General features: G+C 42.3%; 1 protein-coding gene across 1 annotated transcript in view; it reads right to left on the reverse strand.

Moving 5' to 3' along the window:
* The window catches only part of LOC147855409 (uncharacterized), a 56,199-nt gene that overhangs the window by 21,728 nt on the left and 11,028 nt on the right, over positions 1-23,443 (reverse strand). The window contains exons 3-6 of the mRNA XM_087330394.1: positions 21,441-21,498; positions 14,596-14,790; positions 13,507-13,598; positions 13,249-13,331 (exon numbers count right to left, since the gene is read on the reverse strand). Coding sequence (XP_087186520.1) covers positions 13,249-13,331; positions 13,507-13,598; positions 14,596-14,790; positions 21,441-21,498 — 428 coding nt within the window. The remainder of the gene's footprint in view (positions 1-13,248; positions 13,332-13,506; positions 13,599-14,595; positions 14,791-21,440; positions 21,499-23,443) is intronic.

Below are 23,443 nucleotides of genomic sequence, written 5' to 3' on the forward strand. Positions count from 1 at the left end.
TTGTTATGTGGTATATTAGAGGTTACAAATCATGCACCTCTTCATCTAAAGTGATATGAAGGGGTACATTTATTTTCTAACAATAAAATGCTAAAATAGGTAAACTAAAACATTTCTAAATTATCAATTATTCTGACACCTCCCCCCATTGCAACATCGAATGAATGTGGCAACATGGTGTCTAGATATTCTGAACAAACACACAATGATCGACTTTAGCAACCAAGTGTAAATCTCATGCTTGAATCCAAACCTCGATAATGAAGCGTAGTCAGTTTGCTTTCTATGTATGAGAGCAGTTCCGATGTATGAGGGAAGGCCATGTTTTCCAATAGAATTAAGGGAGTGTTCACATTCTTGACTTGTCAATTGAATATGCACTACACGAAGAGTTTACGTTAAACATAATGCTTTGTCGATAAGTAGATGAATCGAGCACGTGGTGAGATCATCTATTTTCTTGCACCATACTCTCTGAGTGAAGAAATGTGGTTAGGGTAAGGTTACTCCAAGTAGTACCCGAGAACATATGTGGCAAACTCTAAGAGTTTAGGTTGAAGATCATCCGTTGTCAATAAATAGACCAGTTGGGCACTTGGTGTAGTCAATACATTTTCACTTGAATGACGATAGGTGGTTATATGTTGAGTTTCATGGTCGGGCTCTCACCATAGGCCTTCCATAGCCAATCTGAACTTGACACATGCACAAACAAGAGATGGACATTGGAATTTGGATTACCACAAGGCATCTCGTTATGTTAGTTTTGGGTCCAAGAAGAGATAGAAATAAAAATGTGAAAGCAAAAACAAAAACAAAAGTAAAAGAAGAAGCACAGCCATGGCCGAGAAATGCAACCGCAATAGGAGGCCTCCTCCACCACCTCCATATCTAATGAGGCTCCATACCCACTAGATTTTAATTCTCCTCCCCTCCTCCCTTATTGTCTACTATATAGTATGGTAGCACTGTGTAAGCTCCCTCTCCCTCCTACCGTCTCTCTCTCTCTCACACGGCTATGTGGCCATGGTTTTCTGAGTCTCTCTCTCTCTCTCTCTCTCTCTCTCTCAAGTCTAACCTAATTATATAAATCATGAACGGGTTTGGCAAGGCTCAAGCCAAGCTGAGCCGATCTCAAACCATTTAGGCAGGCTGAAGCCTAAGCCGAGCCGAACTGAGCCACTAAGCCATTTCAAGACGATTTGGAAAAACGATTTAGGCTTGAGCTGAGCCGATGCCGATCCCTCCTTTTGATGCGACACCAGCTTAGTCAAAAAATCTGCCCACATTGTTGTTCTTGAGGTGTAATATTGTAAAGAATCAAGAAATGGATTCTTGTGAAGCGGAATAGGTGTGAACTGTGTGTGTGTGTGTGTGTGTGTGTGTGAGATAGAGAGAGAGAGAGACAGAGACAAAGTATACGCAAGGTTAAAAATATATTAACAAAGGAGAAAGACTTAACATTATACAAGGTGGGAGGAGGGTGCTTTATGTAGTCACCCTCTCTCTTCATTAACTACAAGACTCATGGAGCATGGGGAATGTGAAAGCTCATAAGTTATGTGTCATAGAATATGTTTCTATGACTCATACTAAATGCTTGAATACAAAGAGGTGACATAATGGTGACTCTTGACCGTTGGAGTGTCTATTCACTCTCAAGGTGAGTTCACACACTAGACCAAGTTGAGCTTGATTCTCAACACGCCCCCTCAAGCTCAAGTCGGGTCGGTTTCAGACTTTCTTCGAATATGCGCGTAAGGAGATCTTCATCCTCAATCTCTTGTTCGGCGAATTCCGGGTCGAGCGGAGTCGGAGTTGGAGTTGTCTCTGGTGCGTACCAAGATGCGGACTCGTCGAAAACGGAGTTGGAGATACGCCGTGAAGTCATCCGAGAAGTACTCCTTGCCGCCATCTGATCGAAGACAACGTGCATGTCGGCCCGTGGCTTTCTCGACTTCATTCTTGAAAGTTTGGAAGTGTCTGAACACTTCACTCTTTTGCCGCATCGGGTAGATCCAAGTGTGCCTAGAGAAGTCGTCAATGAAGAGCACGTAATATCGGCATCCGCTGAATGTAGCCGTTTACACCGGTCCCCATACATCGGAATGGACTACATCGAGTAGACCTTTGCTCACGTTCCGCTCTTTCGGGAGTGGGTGTCGGTGTTGCTTGCCGAATTGGCACGCTTCGCATACACCTTCAATCTCCTTCTCTTTGAATGTCGGGAATCCGATGACGACTCCTTTCGATTTCATTGATTTGAGTTTGTTGAGATTGATGTCGCCGATTCGCTTGTGCCATAGCTCTATGTCGGAGTCGGCTTTCGTGCTCTTTGCGAACATGGCTGATTTCATCTCGTGTGAGTCGAGAATGAACATTCGGCCCTCTCTTCGTCCATGTGCAATGAGTCAGCCTTCTTTTTTGATGAAGCAACCACCTTGATTAAATCGAACTTGCATCCCTTGCTCTACAATTTGGCCGACGGAGACCAAATTCTTCGTAATGGTCGGTACATGCAAGACATTTTTAATGTAATTTTGCTTACCTTCTTTTCCGAACGGAACATTGCCGATGTGCCGAATCGGGTGCATAGAGTCGTCTCCGGTTTCGACATAGTCGGGTCGGTCCGGCTCTCAAAGTTCTCGGAACCATTCTTGATGCGATATCATATGGTTCGAGGCACCGAAATCGACGAACCATACGTCTTCCGGACCGGAGGCACTAGTTGAGGTAACGGCTGACATAGAGTTTGCTCTATGTTTCATCATGAACATTCCGCCACGGTCAGAGTTGTGTGCATACATTCCACTACGATCTTCGTAGTCGGAGTTGTGCCCGTACATTCCGCCACGGTCGGAGTTGTGTGCATACATTCCGCCACGATCTTCGTAGTCGGAGTTGTGCCCGTACATTCCGCTATACTCTTCGTAGTCGGAATTGTGCGCGTAATTCGTGAGTTGTCGGCTTGTGGAAGCCGATTCACGCATCTTCTTTCGGCACTCTTCTTCGTGGTGGCCGAGCTTTCCGCAATATCTGCATTTGGTTGCGTTTTGACGTCTCGGGCCCGAGTGGAAGCTCCCCCTTCTTGCGAAGGTTCCTCATTGGCTTCCGTTTTGTGGCCGAAATTGGGAGTTGTTATCATAGGTCGGACCTCGTCCGCCTTGTCCTTGGCCGAATCGGCCTCTCGCTCGTCCGCATCCTCTTCCTCCGTTCGATTGCGTGTAGAGCATGTGGCCTTCCGACTCATTGCTCATTGTATGCACGTGGTTTTCTTCGACCAATAGCATTGATTGGAGCTCGAAAAAGGAGGGAGATTCCTCCCGTGTTAGAACGGCGGTTCGCATCGCGCCGAACCGTGGTGCGAGGCCGCCGGGGCATATTTGAACCATCCCATCATCATTGATATTTATGCTTATTGAGCCGAGTGAATCGCAAAGCTCCTTGATCTTTGAGGTGTATATCGTGATGGACATCTCCCTTTGTTGAATGTTGTTCAACTCTTGGCGGAGTTGAAGCTTCCTCGCGGTCGTGTTGGCGGCGAAAATCTTTCGTAGATTTTCCCACGCTTCCTTCGGCGTCTTGGCTTCTCGAATGTAACCGAGCATGTGGTCATGAACACATGTCTCCAAACAATACATCACGCGGCTTGCGGCTTGCTCCCATGTCACGTATCTGGGAGCCGCTTCGGCGGGTCGGTCTTCATGCGCTCCTTTGATGTAGCTCCAATAGCCTTGTCCGACAAGGTATTCGTGCATCTTGTACTCCCAAGATGCGAAGTTGTTTCGATCCAACTTCTCGGTAGGGAGAGCGCTCCCCATTTGAGTGTTCATTATGTCGATTCTTCTTCTTCTTCTTCTTCTTCTTCTTCTTCTTCTTCTTCTCTCTTCGAATGCCAGCTATGTAGCGAAGCTACGATAGCGATGAGCCGGTTCTTGGTCATCGGGGTGGAGCACAACACACGATCACGATGATGCGAATGGGCTAGATCGAGCTACCAAATCGCTCTGATACCATGTAAAGAATCAAGAGATGGATTCTTGTGAAGCGGAATAGGTGTGAACTGTGTGTGTGTGAGAGAGAGAGAGAGAGACAGAGTATACACAAGGTTAAAAATATATTAACAAAGGAGAAAGACTCAACATTATACAAGGTGGGAGGAGGGTGCTTTATGTAGTCACCCTCTCTCTTCATTAACTACAAGACTCATGGAGCATGGGGAATGTGAAAGCTCATAAGTTATGTGTCATAGAATATGATTCTATGACTCATACTAAATGCTAGAATACAAAGAGGTGACATAATAGTGACTCTTGACCGTTTGAGTGTCTATTCACTCTCAAGGTGAGTTCACACACTAGACCACGGCTCGGAAGTTGCACCTCCAACAAGACCTCAACAACATCTGGCAAAGGGAAATTTCGGTTACCGACTACACCACCAAGATAAAGGAGATCTGTGACACACTGGGATCCATCAACATGATGGTGGACGAAGATGAGATGATACATATTTGCCTCGGTGGTCTAGCACAGAGGTACGGGCCTATCCAGAGAACGATTTGCACCCGAGAGAAACCACCATCCTTCTTCAACCTACAATCAATGTTGACGTTCAAAGAAAACCATGCAAGTGGGTCAAGGACCACTAAACTGGACAGTCGGATGTTGTACACAGAGGCAAATTAGCCTCGTGGGCCTAGAGGACAAGGTGGGTCGGCACGCAATAGTGGAGGCCGACCAGCAGAATTGGAGGCATGGAGACAGTGCCAACAACAGTTCCAAACCCTCCACGAGTAGGGGGAGTCAAGGCGGTGCCAAGAACCGACAATCGAAAACTGATATGAAATGCTAGTATTGTGGCAAGAAGGGCCACCAGGAGAGCGAGTGCTAGAAGAAGCGCACGATTCGGACAAATCCGGATTCCACAATGATGAACACAAGAGGCGGAAATGCTCACACTACGCAGAAGGATCAGAAGGATTTGAAACCAGAAAAACCGGAAGAGGGCCAGCCTTTGTGATGAAGCACAAGGAGAAGTCAATGAAGAAGACCACTTCCAAATCGGAGGAAATGTGGTGTGTTTACTCTGGTACATCGAACCACATGACAAGCCACGAAGAGTGGTTCTCGTATCTGGGAAAGTCGGAGCAATCGGGAGTTGTCGAAACCGGAGACAACACTCCTCACCTGATCGAGTATGTCGGAGAAGTCCCTTTGAGTCATGTCGGACAAAAGGAAAAGTTTATGAATGTTTTACATGTTCCTACAACCACAAAGAATCTGGTGTCGGTCGTACAAATCGTCGACTAAGGGATGCATGTGCGGTTTACACACCTCAAGTGCTTCATCGAGGAAGAGGGCTAGATCATCGCGCAAGGGCGCCAGGAGGGGAGGATGTTCATCCTCGACACTAATGACATAGGCACTGCTTTGTTCACAAAAGGACATAAATATCAACTTGGGGCACAAGTGAGTCGGCCACGTCAATTATCGAAGGCTTCAAGACCTGCAGTCGAAATTGGTTGTGCTAGTACTACTGAAATTCAATGGCCGGAAGGCCCAAATTTGTGAAGCCTACCAACTTGAGAAGCAACACCGGCTTCCATTCCCCAACGAAAGAAACTGGAGCCGTAACAAGCTCAACATAATCCATTCGAACGTATGGCAACCAACACAAAACGTTTGTCTTGGCGATAGTCAATATTTGGTCTCCTTCATCAACGACTACAACTGGCACACATGGATCTACCGAATCGAAAAGAAAAATGAAGTTTTCGACTGTTTTGAGAACTTACCGAATTTAGTCGAACACGAAACGGAGAGGAAGATCAAGTGCATGCGATCGGATGCGGAAAAGAATACTTTTCTGGCCAATTCAACAGTTACTTGTAGCAAAAAGGAATTGAGAGGGAATTCACTTGCAAATACACACTGGAACAAAATGGTGTGGCCAAAAGAAAGCACCGGTCAATTGTGGAGGTGGCACGGGTGATGCTAGAAGAGAAGAGCATGCCCAAGTTCTACTAGGCTTAAGCGGTCCGGATGACCGTGTACATCCAAAACCGGACCGAGGAAAAGGCGGAAGCCAAATTTACGGCACCTGAGGATATTTGGAAGCATAGCATTTGTGCATGTACCGAATGAGAAGCGGAGAAAGCTGGACCCGAAGTCGGAGAAGTCCATACTAGTAGGCTACTCTCATGAGCAGAAGGGGGTATAAGTGCTACAACCCCCAGAGAAAGACAGACTGAGTAAGCTGAGATGTTGAATTTGACGAATCGGCATCCTGGTACTCTATGCCGACTCCGACTCCTGACTCCGACCCAATTCCGAAAGATGAGGCCAGTGAGCCCAAAACAATCCAAGCAGAAGAGGAAGAAGAGTTTGGTACTCTAGATGAGAGTCTAATCTCATTCCGGCTAAGCGGTCCAAATGAAGGGCTAAGTCGGAAAGACCAACAGAATGAAGAGATAACGAGTACTGAAGACTCGATCGTGCTCTCCCCACGCAAGGAACTAAGGACACGGTTCACGTCCAAAGGGAAGGGGAAGAAGAAGATGTCGGAATACGACACCAGTAGAGACGAGTTGGATCGGAATGAATCCGACTCCAAAAAGAACGAAGGACCTTTGGGAACGAAGTTCGAGTTGATCAAGAGGGCCTTAAAATCGGCTAATGAGAAATTACGTTGATCGACCTGCCCGAAGAACCCCGTAAAACGGTACAACTATAATGAGTACATGGCGCATCACCATGCGTACATGACAAAAGTGGCAGAAGTGTGTGAGCCGGAGGCCTATGCAGAAACGGCAAAGGACGTGAATGGGTGTGCCGCTATGGAAGAAGAAATGCAAACACTCAATGCAAATGACACATGGGACCTCCTCGACATTGCAAACCGATTGGTTCCAAGTGGGTGTACAAGGTGAAGTACAACGTCGGCGGTTCAGTCAACTAGTACAAGGCCCGGTTAGTGGCCAAAGGATGTGCGCAGACCCACGAAATCGACTACGACAAGACCTTCACTCTGGTAGCAAAGATGACGACGGCACATGTGGTGCTGGCAGTGGCTGCTGGAAGGGGGTGGCATCTTCACCAAATAGATGTGAAGAATGTGTTTCTTCAAGGTGACCTTGAAGAATAGTTGTACATGATCCAGCCCCCCGGTTTTCAGTCCGTGATGAACAAGTCGGTAGTCTGCTGACTGAAGAAGTTGCTTTACAGCCTGAAGCAAGCTCCGGTTAGAAAATCACGCACCGGTTGCATAATATGGGATTTATGGCCTCTAAGTCCGACTCGTCATTGTTCATCCAGAAGGGTCCGAACAATCCGGTGTGCATTTTGCTATACGTCGACGACTTGGTCGTCACCAGACCCGCCCTCGCTAAAATCAGCCAAATAAAGTCCCAGTTTTCAATCGCATTCAAAATGAAGGGCATGGGGGATCTTCATTATTTCCTTCGGATTGAAGTGCTCCACACCCCCAACGGCATATTGCTCTCACAGCGACATTATGTGTTGAATATGTTGTACAAGTTCGGCATGACGAATTGTCAACCAGTCTCCACACCCCTGGACTGGAACCTGAAGCTTCATCCCACTCCGGACTGGCCTGCAATGAGAGAAGGTTCTGACAAATTGTCGAAAACCGCATTTACTTAAGGATCACTCGACCCAACATTAGCTATCCAGTCAGAGCGATCAATCAATTTATGCAGAGGCCGACCACCAAGCACCTTTAGTGCGTGCATCAACGATTGAGGTATGTGAGTGGCACTAAGGATCAGGGATTGTCATACCAACACGGTATAACCGAAACGCTAGTTGGTTATACAGATGTTCACTGGGTCAGTGATGCGTTGAATCGTCGGTCCACTTCCGGTTATATGTTCTCTCTCAGGAGCGCAGTTGTTGCGTGGAGCAACAAAAAGCAACCAACAATGGCTCTTTTGAGCATTGAGGCTGAGTATCGGGGTGCTACGGTCGCCACTTGTGAAGCCATCTAGCTTCGGCAGCTGCTACAAGACCTTCGAATCGAATTACCAACGTTGATCCCGATCTACAACGACAACATGAGTAGAATGTAGTTGGCCAAGAAGCTCGTGTTCCATACTCAGACGAAGCACATAGAAGTGCATTATCACTTTGTGGGCGAGTAGGTCCTCAACAGTGAAGTCAAACTTCGTTATGTTCGAACAGATTTGTAGGTTGCCATCATCTTCACCCAGGCACTTGGGACCGACAACTTGCAACATTTTCCGGAGATGCTTGGTCTTCAGCATCTCGACATGCCGCACTTCAGGGGGAGAATAGGAATAGAAACTGGGAAAATAGGTAAAGCCGAAGAGAAGGAAACAACCGAAACCGGGGGAGACAAGGATGAAAATGAAGCCGAATCCAAACAAGTCAGAACAAGCGGCGACGACAGTAGAGTCAAGAAGGACTGAGAGCCGACCAGAAGAAGAAGGCCAAGATGCGGACATGGTCTAATGTGGTAAAGGGCCTAAAGATTGAAGACAAATTGGAGACAGCCAATTCGAACAAGAGCTGGAACAAATCAAAGGCACACGATTCAGAAGAGGTGTTCAATTCGGAGGAGCCGAATCAAAAGAAGGCCAAATGGATAAGAAGGCAGCGAAAGTCGACACCGACATGGAGGAACCGACGGGTCGAGAAGCGGCAAAGTCACAGCAGCGAGGGAGCTAAGTTGGGCCTTATGAGTAGGCAAGCCGATCAAGAAGGTCGACGTGCGTGGAACCGGACGGGCCGTGGAAAGCGGAACCGGATGGGTTGAGAAGCGCGAGCAAGGTCGAAGACGCCAGGAGGAGTCGGAGGGAAGGACTGGCAGACACTTACACCACAATCCAACCTCAAGTTGAGCTTGAGGAGGAGTGTTGAGTGGACAAGCTCAACTGGATCCGGATCGGTATCCAAAACGTAGAATCGGGAAGGTATTTGGATCAATATCCGGATCGGAGAGCCGGATCGGATTGTAACCGGTAGGCCGTTAGAGGCCTACGATCCTAGCCTAGTATGTAGACATATTTTTAGGAGTCAGTGTTAGTAGCTCAGAAAAAGCATTGAACTACTAGGTACTTCTGTCAGTCCTTTCAAGGACTTCTATAAAGTGTTCTCTGAGCACATTGTATGTACAGAGTGTTAGTTTGAAATTGAGTTAATATTGTTCTGCTCTATTTGTCTCTCCCAAGTACTCTCTCTCTGTGATTTAAGCTTTCCATTAAACCTGTGTATATTCTTTGTTGCTATCCGGTGAAGCCGATTTTGTCTACAGGCTTCCGCACGCAATTCTTCACAAATATGTTACCTCACTTTGAATTATTGCATCCTCATCAACCTTTTGCACTCGTTTTCTAGTAATAGGGCATGTGTACTATTTTTAATGCGAGATATCCAAAGGCATTAGTAATTTTGTATTAATATTTTGATGAGAATGTTCTACCTTGGTTGGAAGATGTGACAAGAGACCCTCCTCATCGAACATAACCAATCTCCCAAATAAAAATTTCCTTATCTTGAGATCAAATAATTTGTACTCTTTGACTCTGACCAATTCTCCATAACCAACAAAAATCCCTTTTCCAACATGTGGATCAAATTTTCTCCTTTTCTCTTGTGGAATATGACCGTATGTCATGGCACCAAATACACAAAGGTGTGAAAGATTTTGTTTGTGGCCAAACCACATTGCATATGGAGTATCCAAACCAATAGCTTTATGAGGTGATCAGTTTTGAAGGTAGCAAGTGGTTGCAATCGCCTCTTGCCAACATTGATTGTGAAGACCTGCACTTGTAGCATACTTCGACTAGAATCCAAGAGTGTTCGATTCTTATGTTTGGCGAGTCCATTTTGTTAGATTGTAAGCAATGATATGTTCATGCCTAATGCCATGCTCTTGACAAAACTTTATCCATTCTTGTGATAAATATTCACCACCATTATCCGTTCTTATTGTGTTTATTTTACTTTGACATTTGATTCTCCACATAAGATTTATAAGTTGTGAAGGCATTAAAGGCCTCATTTTTTTTTTCAAATAATGTAGAAGTGTGAATCTCGTAATCATCAATAAAGGAGATAAAGTATTTATTACGTCCAACGATGTGGTCAACATTGGTCCACACAAGTCCAAGTGAACTAATTGTAGCCTTCTTTTGGTTTGACTTGCACTATGTCGGAATTTTGACGACTTTGTTTTCCTAAAATACACCCTTCACATAATGGTAAGTACCTAAAAGGTGTTGTTGGTATTTCTGTAATTAACTTATGTATTTGAATGGTTTTCATCGACTTTCGATTCAAATGTCGAAGCCGGTAATGCCAATAGTTCCATTATTGGTTTTGCTTCATTGACTGGTAATAAATTTTTCGTGATACCTAGAACATAGTGGACATTCAGCATATTCATTGACATTGTTTGACTAATGGAAAGTTGCGCTTCTCCTTTTCCAAGTGCGGCTTTTGTGCCATTGTCTCTAAATCGAACTTCAAGGGCTTGTGGAAGAGTTTTATAATTGTGGAGCAAGTTCTTGTTGTGAGTGAGATGTGTGTTGCACCAGTGTCAAGGAACCAAAGGTTTGAGGCATTCATTGATTTTGCTACTGCCATATACACTTCTATTTTGTTATCTCTCTCTCTCTCTCTCTCTCTCTCTCTCTCTCTCTCTCTCTCTCTCTTTGCATGAATTCCTCTCACAACCACAATGTGCACTCTCGATTGCAACATTCATTGGTAAAGTTCTTGAACATCGAGAGTCACTACTCACTTTCACACGTATCACGTGAAATGTAATATTTTTGGTCTCATAGGTCATATTTGACCTCTGAAGACGATAATATAATCTATCTATCTATCTATCTATCTATCTCTCTCTCTCTCTCTCTCTCTCTCTCTCTCTCTCTCTCCTCTCTTTTCTTCTATCTCTCGTTTAATTCGGACATGGTATTAGAGCAACATGCATCACATTAGATAAATGATATGTGAATAAATAAGTGGCATACATCACGTTAGATTGATTCGGACAATCTATACAAGATGTCATTGACCACCGATATGGAAAACCAATCGGAATTTGTCGAAAATCCAACCAATGTTGCATCAACAAATCAAATGGCAAGAAAGTATGTGGTGGAGAAACTCACCGACCACATTATAGAATTTGGAGAATGAGAATGGAGTTAATTCTCAAAAGAACAAATCTTATAGGAATCGTAAATTATTTTGAAGTCATTTCGTCAATAGAACCAAGTTAATTGAGCAATTAGAAAAGTAGAGATCTAGATGCCAGAAGGAAGATAACCATGCATCTAAGTAAGCGACAAGTTGATCATGTTCGAAGTCTTGGATCCGCACGAGCAATTTGGGATTAGCAATGAGCCTAGTTTGGGCTGAAACCGAACCGAACTGTTAAACCATGGTTTAAAAGTTTATAAGTTCCAAAATAATTAAATGGCTTGGTTTGGTTTTAATTATTAATAAACGTTTCGGTTTTAGTTCGGTTTGGTTTTGAAACTAGGGTTTATCGGTTTCTAGGTTTAAGTGGTTTGGTTTAAAGGTTTATAGTTTTTTGGTCTAACATTTTTTATCCCTTCAATGTTTATGTAATTTAATGGTTAAATTAATGGTTTTTGTTGATTTAATTCACTTAACTTAAATGTTTATTTAATCTAATGGCTTAATTAATGCTTATTTATTTATTTATTTATTTATTTATTTATTTATTTATTTTAGCATAAATGCTTATTTAATTTAAAGTGTATTTCTATTTATTTAAATTTCTAATTAGTTTGGCTTAAATATGGTTAGGTTTAAACTTTTTATTAAATGGCTCGGTTTGGTTTTCAACTTTTCCCTAAACGGTTTTGGTCTAAATAGTTTGGTTTCCTTTTTCTTAAATGGTTTGGTTTAATGGCTTAAAAGTTCATAAACGGTTTGGTTTGGTTTTTGTTTTATATAAATGGTTTGGTTTGGTTTGGTTTGGTTTCAAGGCAAAGAAACCGAACCGGGCCCATTGCTATGTGGGATCATCGTCAACAATTACACCAACCCTTTGAGGGTACGACCAAAATCTTCTCCTACCGAACCCTAATGAACATGGAGATGCGTGAAGGAGAACCAACAACACCTTCATAATTAATTGGCAAAGACAAGTAGATGTAGCAATCTTCGCATGTAACATTATTGATGAAACATCAAAATGTGAAATACTAATGGGTTCCCTACAGAATCATGGATCACATTTGTGAACATCCATAGCAATGAGAAGGATCTTAAACTCCAAACCTTGATTGCGAAAATCAAGCAAGATGAACTACGAAGAAAGAAACCAAATGGTCAAATAGACACAAGTCACATGGCAATGGCAACATCCATGAGTCACCATTACAAATGCAATTGTTACAAAAGCCATTACCACAAGCCGAAGACATTCCAAAAACCGGGTTGTATTGAATGTGAGTGTCAAAAGAAACAATATGACCGAAAGGGAAAAGGTAGAAGATTCTTTCCACAAGGAAACAATGCTTCATTACAATCTAATACTAGAGAATATGAAGGTGGAGACAACAATGTTATAGAAGCATCCATGTGTGAGATAGAAGTAACACAAACCTAATCTATATTATATGTTCTAAAAGTTACATATCATGTATTAGGTGTTACATTAGAGGTTACAAAACGTGCACCTCTTCATCTAAAGTGATATGAATGGGTACATTTTTTTTCTAACAATAAAATGTTAAATTAGGTAAATTAAAACGTTTATACATTATTAATTATTCTAACTCATATTTTCTGCGAGAGTCAGCTATATTGATTGCGGATAACTCTGTGCATGCAGGGACTATGACAAAAGGTTTAGAGATATATGATTCAAGAGGACTATACTCACATTTTCACCGAAACTTGGCTTTGATACCATGTAGCAATTACAAATGCTAACTTGTAAGGACATGAACACAAGATGTAGGAAAGGAGTAATTGATATTGGAACTAAGTTAAAAGCTTGCACATATATGATTAGATGTACTCACAATCAGATGTGTGGTGCTCTAGCATTTTTAAATACATCTAAGAATGTGATGGTTACATTTATAATAGTCACCTCTATTTTTACATACTAATACTATCAAATTACTAATTAGTTAAAAAACTATTCATTATTAGTGTTACTTTCCAGACATGTAAGGAAATTATATTCAAAAAAGTTTTATGAGGAAGTACATACAATTGGATTGCACTCACAATAGACCCAAATGCCCCAAGGCATGCCGCCAACTCCAAGAAATCATTATTCCTTGCAAGAAATTCCTGCTCAATATTATGGAATCCAATATATAGGTATGTATATGTATATATGCACATACAGTAGCTAGTATATAATTAAGTCTATCAAAATTCAATCATTCTACATACAATGCATGGGGTTTCCAAATGGAACATTAATAAGAATACGAATTTGAATAAGGAGAATATATAAAATTACCTCCAAAATGTTGGAGATTGCATAGAGGAAGGATGCCGTGAGAACAAATAGATCTCCCTTTATATTCATATCCATCTTCATATGCTTTCTAGCTATAAACAAAAAAACACATGGAATTATGATGTTGTTAGGAGAAGAAAAAGCAAGCAAATGTATTAAAAAACACATCAATCTCTAGTCATGACTACCAATGTATGATGTTGTGAGGAGAAGAAAAAGCAAGCAAATGTATTAAAAAACACATCAATCTCTAGTCATGACTACCAATGATGAAGATCTTAAGACACACTAGTGGACACCCATACCAAGTCAAACATGATAATGAAAAAGCCATGACATCTAATTCCCTCACTCCCATGTCCACTCCTTGCACCACCAACCTCACCCAATAGATGTCTCACCTCACCCAATAGTAGTTTGACCCCGTCACTCCAAATTTTACGCTAGCTTACTGGGAATGATGCCTACTAATTCTAGTGTGATCATAGACCAACTCAACGGTACCTCAATTACCTTCATAGTGAGGTGTAAATTCTCCCTTCTTCATATTGATGCAATCTCAAAGACTATAAAGGATGCCAATTTCATCTTATTATATAGTGAATTTGGATAGAGCATTAAGATGCTTTTGAATACATCAATTGTTAAAAATAGCATATTATAGTCAAGCACTAAAACTACATCATTCTCGATATATTGTATGCCCCATCCCAAATGCATCCTAAGTGATCACTTGTAAAATTACCAAATAGTGTGGGGAATAGTGGTTGTCCTTTCAACTATAATGGTGCGTGATGTATCAATTAACAACTTAGTACCCCTTCTACTACTTCTATTATGTGTATGATAATATCATATAAAGCATATATTCAACACAAATATTATCGAATACTCCGATGGTATATAGACATAGTCATCTGCTTTTTCAAAGAAGGAAAACAATGTCTTATGAGTAAGGGTCGAAAAGATGAAATGATATGATACAAAACTCAATTGTAAAACATTCTTTTTTATCTTTCAAAATTAACTTATTGAAAATTTTATCTAGAACAATTAATTAATAAAAAATATCATTGGAAATAGGCTCACCTTCTTTATTGGAAAGTTGGGAATCCGAGAAAAGTAAGATCCCTACACCCACAATGCATGTGAAAACACCTCCCAGTTGTCCAAGGCTACATTTGGTCTTAAATACAAGCCATGCGAGGAATATAACGAAAAGTAATGATCCTCTATCCAAGAGTAGGACACTAGTGATTGTTGTATATTGATATGCTTTCACAGCTGCCCTCATAAGTTTCATGCATTAAAATCAGTAATTTCTCTCTCTTTCCCTCTCTCTCTCTCAAGCATTTTCTTACAAACTTTCTCCAAGTCAAGAACCAAGCCTCATACACCCTCCTTCTGAGACCGTCACCATGGAAAGGGTTTTTGAATACATGCTTAAGGTTCAAAAAAGGTCCTTAACCAATTTCCTAGAATCACATGAGAAGCAAGCCAAAATATCCAAAAGACACATAAAGCAAAACGTTGTGTTTGGATTGGATGAAAGATATGGAAAAATGGTTTGGAAGATAGGATCCAATGCATTTGCTTCATGATGCATCACAAGCAAGGAGAAGACTTCACAGTGATGGTTTCGACCATCGCCTAGATTGTGCAGGAGAGAGAAGACACAATCAACCTAGACCAAGCCATAGAGATAGTCGTCAAGAACAATGGCCCAATTCAACAGTAAAGATGTCTCACAATATTTGGAGGCTTACAAAGCTGAGATGCTCATGAGAGACATCCTAGAGGCTAAGCAATTGAGTGGCTACACATGGGTAGTAGTAGTGTTGAGTCTCCAAGAGAAAATACTCCAAAAGCAAGGGGAGAGTTGCAATTGGGAGGAGATCAAGAGAGTCCTACTAGAACAATACGACTTTGATGACTTCATGAAGGTGACCTAATGGATTAGATTGCATCACCTTGGAAGGGAGGTGGACACCACAATGTTAGAAGAGTTTGAGAAGCAGTTTGTGTGCCTCTCAATGTTCGAGAGGATGTACTCAACATGAGTAAATTTATGTTGTTTCTCAAGGCAATGGATACTTGAGGTAGGGAGAAGATGGGCCTCCTGCTCAAAAATGAGGATGGACTCACAATGGATTGGCCCACGATAAAAAGTGTTGGGCATATCCACTCAAGTGGAGCCCACAACGTAGAGCCAAAGGGTTGATTGAGAATTGGATGCATGTCAACAATCAGCTGAGCATATAGCCGATTGGGAGTCGACTGGGCATCAAATTGGCTCAGGGCCAAAAAGGGGGAAAGTTATAATTATGTATGATTATATTTATATATACATGTGTGTGTGTGTATACCCTTTTTCTTTTGTATGTTTTTGGTGCGTGTCTTTTGTGTGTGTGTGTGAACACAGGTACGTAGACGTTGGACAACAAGGAGAAAAACAAAAAAAGGAGAAGAGAGAAATAGAGCGCGATCTGATTTTTTTCTGAGAGAACCCAGAGCAAAACAAAAACAGAGAGAAAAACAGAAAATAGAGAAGAAAACAGAGAACGAAAGAGTGAGGAAACAAAGACCTATGAGGAGTTGGTCATGGTGACAGAGAACACGATTGTACAACACCTGTCCTATCTACTCGCATCAGGTTACTTCATTTCATGTTGTTTTCTTGTTTCCTATTTTGCTAGTTTTTCTATCCACCCAGTTGGGTGAAGAATAGTAAGGTTATTTGTTTGGTTTATCCACCCAATCGGGTGAGGATCGTAGCTAAGGTTGTTTCCTTGAAGCTAATATATTTCCTCTAGACAAAAACCTAGAACGACTAGCACATTCATTGTGCTTATTGTTGTTGGTGTATACACCCAATCGGGTGAAGATTGTAGCCAAGGTTGCTTCCTTCAGGCTAGGACATTTCTCTAGTCAAAACCTAGAGAGATTGTACTTAGTTTGTAATCTTTGTTATTCTATCCACCCGATTAGGTGAAGGTTGTAACCAAGGTCATTGCCTTGAGGTAGATACACTCCTCTAGTGAGGTTGTATTCCATTGTACTCAAAATTATAGTGAAGTTGTTTGGAACCTACGGTTCCCATGTGTTCAGAGAGCAAGCTCAACCGGATCCGGATTGGCATCCGGAAGGATGAGCCGGATCGGTATCCAGAAACAACCAACCGGATCAGAGAGCCGGATTCGAGTGCAAACCGGAAGCCTAGTAGTAGCCTAGACTACTAGGTAATCATTGTCTCGTAGTTGGTGTCAGTCACTCGTATGAGCATTGAAGTACATAGTACTTCTGTCAGTCCTTTTGAGGACTTGTATAAATAGTGTTGTTTAGCACATTGTATACATAGAGTTATAGAGTGTTCTTTTTTAATCTACATTTATGTTCTGCTCTCTCAATCTCTCCTGCGTATACTCTCTGTCTAACGCTTCCACACGTTAACATTCACATGGTATCAGAACGCGAGGGTTAAGAACTCTTTAGCCGACACTTGTTCTCGTAGACGAACCCTAGAACCTAGTAACAACAGATAGACAGAAGATATGGACAGAGGAATGGCGAGTTCACTTCCAAAAGAGAAACTCGATCGGAGCAACTATGCATCATGGTCATAAAAGATGCACCAATACCTGTTGGGGCATGGATATTGGAGCTTCATGGAAGGAATGAACGAGGTAGCGCCGGAGCCGGCACATGAGGACTTCCCGGTATGGGAGCAAGGAGCAAGCTGGGTATTATACTGCCTCGCGTAGGCGGATCTTCGGGAACAAAGTCCGAACCGGCCAAGAAGGGCCCCAAACTGGGTGATGACAAGTTACGTCGGTCCTCCCGCCAGAAGAACCCGGTTACACGGTACCGGTACAATGAGTACATGGCGCATCACTTTGCGTACATAACCAAAGTGGCGGAAGTGCATGAGCCAGAGAGCTACACAAAAGCGCAAAGGATGTAAATTGGCGTGCCACTATGGAGGAAGAAATGCGAGCACTCAATGCCAATGACACATGGGACCTCGTTGACCCTCCCCGACACTATAACATGATCGGTTGCAAATGGGTATACAAGGTAAAGTACAATGCGGACGGTTCGGTTAACCCGTAGAATGCCCGGTTAGTGGCGAACGGATACGCACAGACCCATGGAATCGACTACAACGAGACCTTCGCTCCGTTAGCGAAGATGAGGACGGTTCGTGTGGTACTAGCGGTTGTTGCGGCGAGGGGGTGGAATCTTCACCAGATGGACGTGAAGAAGGCGTTTCTTCAAGGTGACCTTGAAGAACGGATCTATATGATCCAACCTCCCAGTTTTTAGTCGAAGATGAACAAGTTGGCAGTGTGCCGGCTTAAGAAGTTGTTTTACGGTCTGAAGCAAGCCCCTCGAGCTTGGAATGCGAAGATCATGCACCGGTTGCATACAATGGGGTTTGCAGCCTCAAAGTCAGACTCATCGTTGTTCATCCGACAAGGTTTGGATAGTCCAGTTTGCATCTTACTTTATGTAGATGATTTGGTCATCACCGGACCCAGACCCAGACTCAATGAAATCGACCGAGTGAAGTCCCACCTGTCGGATGCATTTGAGATGAAGGACTTGGGGGACCTTCATTATTTCCTTGGGATCAAGGTGATCCGAACCCCGACGGCATATTGCTCTCACAACGACACTATGTGTTGAATATGTTGTACAAGTTCGCCATGACGGAATGCCGACTTGTCTCCACACCCCTAGACCGGAACCAAAAGCTCTGTCCTAACTCTGGACCGGCCTACGATGAGAAACGGTTCCGACAAATAGTCGAAAGCCTGATATACTTGACAATCACCCGACCCGACATCAGTTATCCGATCGGTGTGATCAACCAATTAATGCAGAAGCCAACTGTGGAGCACCTTCAGTGCGCGCATCGAATATTGTAGTATGAGAGCGGCACGCAGGACCGGGGACTGTTATACTGGCATGGTATAACTGAAGACCTAGTCGGATACACAGATGCCGACTGGGTTGGTGATGCATCGAATCGCCGATCCACCTTTGGTTACATGTTTTCTCTCGGTAGCGTGGCTATTGTGTGGAGTAGCAAAAAACAACCAAAAGTGGCTCTGTCCAGCACTGAGACTGAGTACCGAGGCGCTACCAATGCCACCTGTGAAGCCATCTGGCTTCGGCGACTGCAACGAGATCTCCGGATCGAGGTGCAGGCCCCGATCCTAATCTACTGCGACAACCTAAGCAGCATACAGCTCGCCAAGAACCCAGTATTCCATGCTCGAACAAAGCACATAGAAGTGCATTATCACTTCTTACGTGAGAGGGTCTTGAGCAGTGAAGTCGAACTTTAGTATGTTCAGAAGGATCGGCAGGTTGCCGACATCTTCACCAAACTGCTCCGATCGGACAAGTTGCAGCACTTCACCGAAATGCTTGGTGTTCAACATCTCAACGTGCCACACTTGAGGGGGAGAACATGCAAAACGGGCAAAGGCAAAGGCAAAGAAACTGTCGATGACACCGGACAAGGAACCAACAAAGGGGAAAACGAGTTGGAGAACACTGACTCGGACAAGAGCGGGAATGAATCGGAGACAGCCGATTCGCTTCAACAGATGGATTCGGAGGAGCCAGATCAATTAAAGGCCAAGCGGACACGAATGCAACCGAAGTCGACGCCAACACGAAGGAACCGACAGGTCGACAAGTGTTGGAGTCGCAGCAGCGAGGGAGCTAAAATGGGCCTGTTGAGCAAACAAGCAGACCGAGGAGGTCGAGGTGTGTAGAACCAAAAGGGTTGCGGCAAACAGGACTAGACCAGACGAGGAGCGCGAGCAAGGTAGAGCGATGCCAGAAGGAGCTGGGTAGAAGAACCGGATGCCACGGACACTAACACCACAATCCGACCTCAAGTTGAGCTTGAGGGGAAGTGTTGAGCAAGCAAGCTCAACCGGATCCAGATTGGCTGAATAAGCCAGAACCGGATCGGCATCCAGAAGGATGAGCCGGATTGGTATCCGGATGGTATCCGGAAACAACCGGCCGGATCGGGGAGACGGATCAGAGAGCCAGATTCGAGTGCAAACCGGAGGCCTAGTAGTAGCCTAGCCTAGACTACTAGGTAATCATTGTCTCGTAGTTGGTGTCAGTCGCTCGTATGAGCATTGAAGTACATAGTACTTCTGTCAGTCCTTTTGAGGACTTGTATAAATAGTGTTGTTTAACACATTGTATACATAGAGTTATAGAGTGTTCTTTTTGAATCTACGTTTACGTTCTGCTCTCTCTGTCTCTCCTGTGTATACTCTCTGTGTATTAAGCTTCTCTATTTAACTTTCATCTTATTCTATGTTGCTATCCGGCTGAGCCAGTTCTGTCTAACGCTTCCTCACGTTAACATTCACACCATGGTTTTTCCCTACTTTGAGTTTTCCACGTTAAAAATTTTGGTGTACTCTCATTTTCGTCTTGTGGTTTCATCAAGTGTTAATTGTGTTTGAAGTTTAAATCATCCCGATTCAGACTCATATTCCCAACAAAAAGGGCATGTAATCACTTTAATAAGTAATGACAATGGTATGATCGTGATTTATCAAGTGGCCAAGGTTGGATGGATAGAGAGCGCTATGGTATGGAAGGCACCAAAATGATGAGAAGGAGGGAATGAGTAAGCATAGACCCTAGACTAACAACTATTGAGGTGGAAGGACCATCTATGGGTACATAAATCGATGAGCTCACAAAGATGGTGTAGGACCTCTTGATAGTCCGAATGAGGAGAGATAGTTGATGCCCTCATCAAGATCAACATTCTAGATTTGTGCATATGGTCCGACAACCCCGGCAACCATAGAAGAGAGTTTGAGGACTTCAAAGAGGCCTTGTGAAAAAATGATATTTATTTTTTGGACAATAGGGTCCATTCGACGAAAACCGAGCGTGCATAATTAAACTCCAAGTCGAGGGGGTATGAAGAGGATCATGGAAGAAACCAAAGTGCAGAATGTCAAGGCCATCCACTACTCGGCATCGGTTAGAAGTGGGGAAGGAAACGAGAAACTAAGATTAGAAAGAGGTTCAGTTTTGCCATCTATTCTCGGTAGTCTCACTGGAAGCTATGAGAGGAGAAAGCAAACCAAGTTGAAAAAAAGGTCCAAGAAGCAACTGAATGGGAAGATGTTGTGGAGGAGAAGATGAGCTTGGTAGAAGATGCCTACCATAACTATGAGGTTCTAGTTGAAGAAAAGAGAGTAGTAAAAGTCGTGGGGTCAACCCTACGAAAGATACAACACACAAGATGCTCAAAGAAGGGAGAAGTCAGTTCAAATCTTTAAGGATCTCATCTTTGTACTTGTGTCTTGTGGGTTTGCACTAGTTTATTTACATCAATTAGTAGTCAAAACAAAACATAGACCACAACATGCTTCATTGGTAACTGACATTTGAGAGAATCAACCACGCACTATGTATATCAATTGATGATGTATATTGTTATTCATGCAAAACCATGGGGAGTGGATGAGATACTCAAAAATGTGTAACCAAAACATTCATGATATGACGTTATGGAAGAGACAACAGATATATAAGAGTATGCTACTTGATGAATTGAGGGTAATATAAATGAGTTAGAGACTTGAGGAATTAGTATGGCTATTTACCAAGACAATAGTCAAATCCACAACATATGTTTTTTCTGATAAAATACTTGAATGTCAAGAAAACAATTCATATGATGAAATATCAAGAAACAAAGACTTGTCATTAGAAATGGAGAAAATGTACGGGACTCAATTTGGTTACGAACATGTGCGAATACTCTTTAAACATGGTAAATTAATTACTAGTTTTATACTCTTTTCTTTTAATATCCCTATGAGGCATAATATTTTCAATCGAGAATATTGGTTATAGGCCAAATGTAATATGCATACCTAGATAGTTTGCCTCCACATCAATAATTGCAAGTAGCATGTAATGATACCACGCACCCTAAAATACAAAGAAAATGACATAGAGCCATTATTAGTCTACTTATCATTTTCTCTTAAGGAGGATTAAAAGTTGTTGGAAAACTTATACCCCACCCACTCCTCAAATAATGGAAACAATCATAACCTTTTTTCTCTGCTATCTTCAGCTCCACTAGATTCTATGCTTTGTATATGCTTGTTGGATTGGTAATGGAAACTAAGATGTAGTTATTATTAAATAATAATAATAATGGAGATGATCATTACTTCTTAAGAATAGGCAAACAAACATTGGAACAAAATGCAACAATCTCTTTTGTTATTTCTTGCAATTTGTCACCCTCACAATCCAAAAGAATATCAAATTTCAATATCATGACATGGGGGGCCCAAGGGTAGAAAAACAGTCCAAAGGCTACGAAGGTGTAACAATAGAAAAAAAAAGCGTAGTAAAGATGTATAGCCCTATTGGTTATGGGTGTTTATATGGGTGAAAATGGTGGGATCTAAAGTATGAATATTAAGTAGCACCATGCTCTTAGCCCTTGGTATGTGTGAGACCTTATATGAGGGAATATACTCTAGGATGTCAGAGGAGGAAAAAAACAATTATCTTATTTTGGAAGAATATGAGAGCATCTTTGGCTCCCAAGTTCTCAAGACGAGGGGAGATATGAAAAGCGTAAGCTAATGCTTCAAGAAATCGAATTGCATTGTTCCATTTCAATGTCTTATGTGGTGCATTGGTAAAATTAATTTAAGCTAAACAAATTGTATGTTAATATATTAAAAAGTATATAGAATCATGTGTTATAATCTATTGGTGGAGCCTAGGTAACTTTAAAACATTTGTTGTTTGCTCCTAAACCACCATTTGTGGATAGAAACTTGTGTTTGTTCACATAGGATCATGAACAATGGAACTCATCTTAGTGGCATACGACTTGGAGGAGTTGATAGTATGTAATTAAAAGTGTCTCAAAGCTCCTAAATCTTCCATTTGTAAGGAAATCCATTCACATGATGTTGTACAAAAACAAGCAACAAATATAGTACCTCAAAATGGCAAAATAAATCGAAAAACTCTAGCAAGAAGATTGGTAATTATAAAAAGTTATTATGAAACTCATGGCATCCAAAGTGGAGCCTGACGACACGTGGAAGAGGGTCTATATTATTCTAGTTGGAGTTAGGATGAATTGCATGAAGATGAAGAAGATGAAAGTATATCGAAAATTATCGATTGTCGTGATCAACCATACAATGATGGCCACAGTTGCAATCATGATGAGAGTGTTAGGTCTATCCACTCAAGTGGAACCAGCTGCCAACTGGCTACTAACCCAGTGTTGTATCGGTTGGGTGCCGATTTGGGATGAGCGCCGATTCGGCTCAAGGTGAAGGGAAAAAGTTATAATTGTTTAAAACTATATATATATATATTATGTATGTCCTTCTTTTGTATGCCCTTTTGTGTGTGTGTGTGTGTGTGTGTGTGTGTGTGTGTGTGTGTCTTTTGTATGTGTTTATGTGTGAATGTTGATACAGATGTAGACGTTGAACTACAAGGTAAATAAAAGGCAGAAGAACACACAAGAAAAACAAAAGCGTACAGAGAACTAAGAGTACGAAACAAAAAGAAAAACAACGTGTGAGTGAACAAAGATAGCGATGTAAAACAGAACACACAAAAGAGAGAAAATAGAGATCTAAGAAAGCAAGAAGAGGTCTGAAACAGTGGGAACATTGTGAAGCTTCAACAAAACAAATGTATGAGAGTGTGTCAGCTCAATAAACGGACGATCGAGAGCGAGAGCGGGTTGCAGATGTGAAGACGGAGATCGTGTAAAGTGTTGCTCGTACTACCATAGAGTCGGCAGCAACTCTTTTGTCTGTTTGTACCAGGTTCATTCGTTCTGGGTATTTTGCTTCTTTGTTTCTTTTTTGTTGCTCATTTCACTCGG

This window comes from Azolla caroliniana, unplaced genomic scaffold (genome assembly GCF_043228905.1).
Source record: "Azolla caroliniana isolate FFs.n. ecotype wild unplaced genomic scaffold, voAzoCaro1.0.p SCAF_14, whole genome shotgun sequence".
Classification (NCBI taxonomy): Eukaryota; Viridiplantae; Streptophyta; class Polypodiopsida; order Salviniales; family Salviniaceae; genus Azolla; species Azolla caroliniana.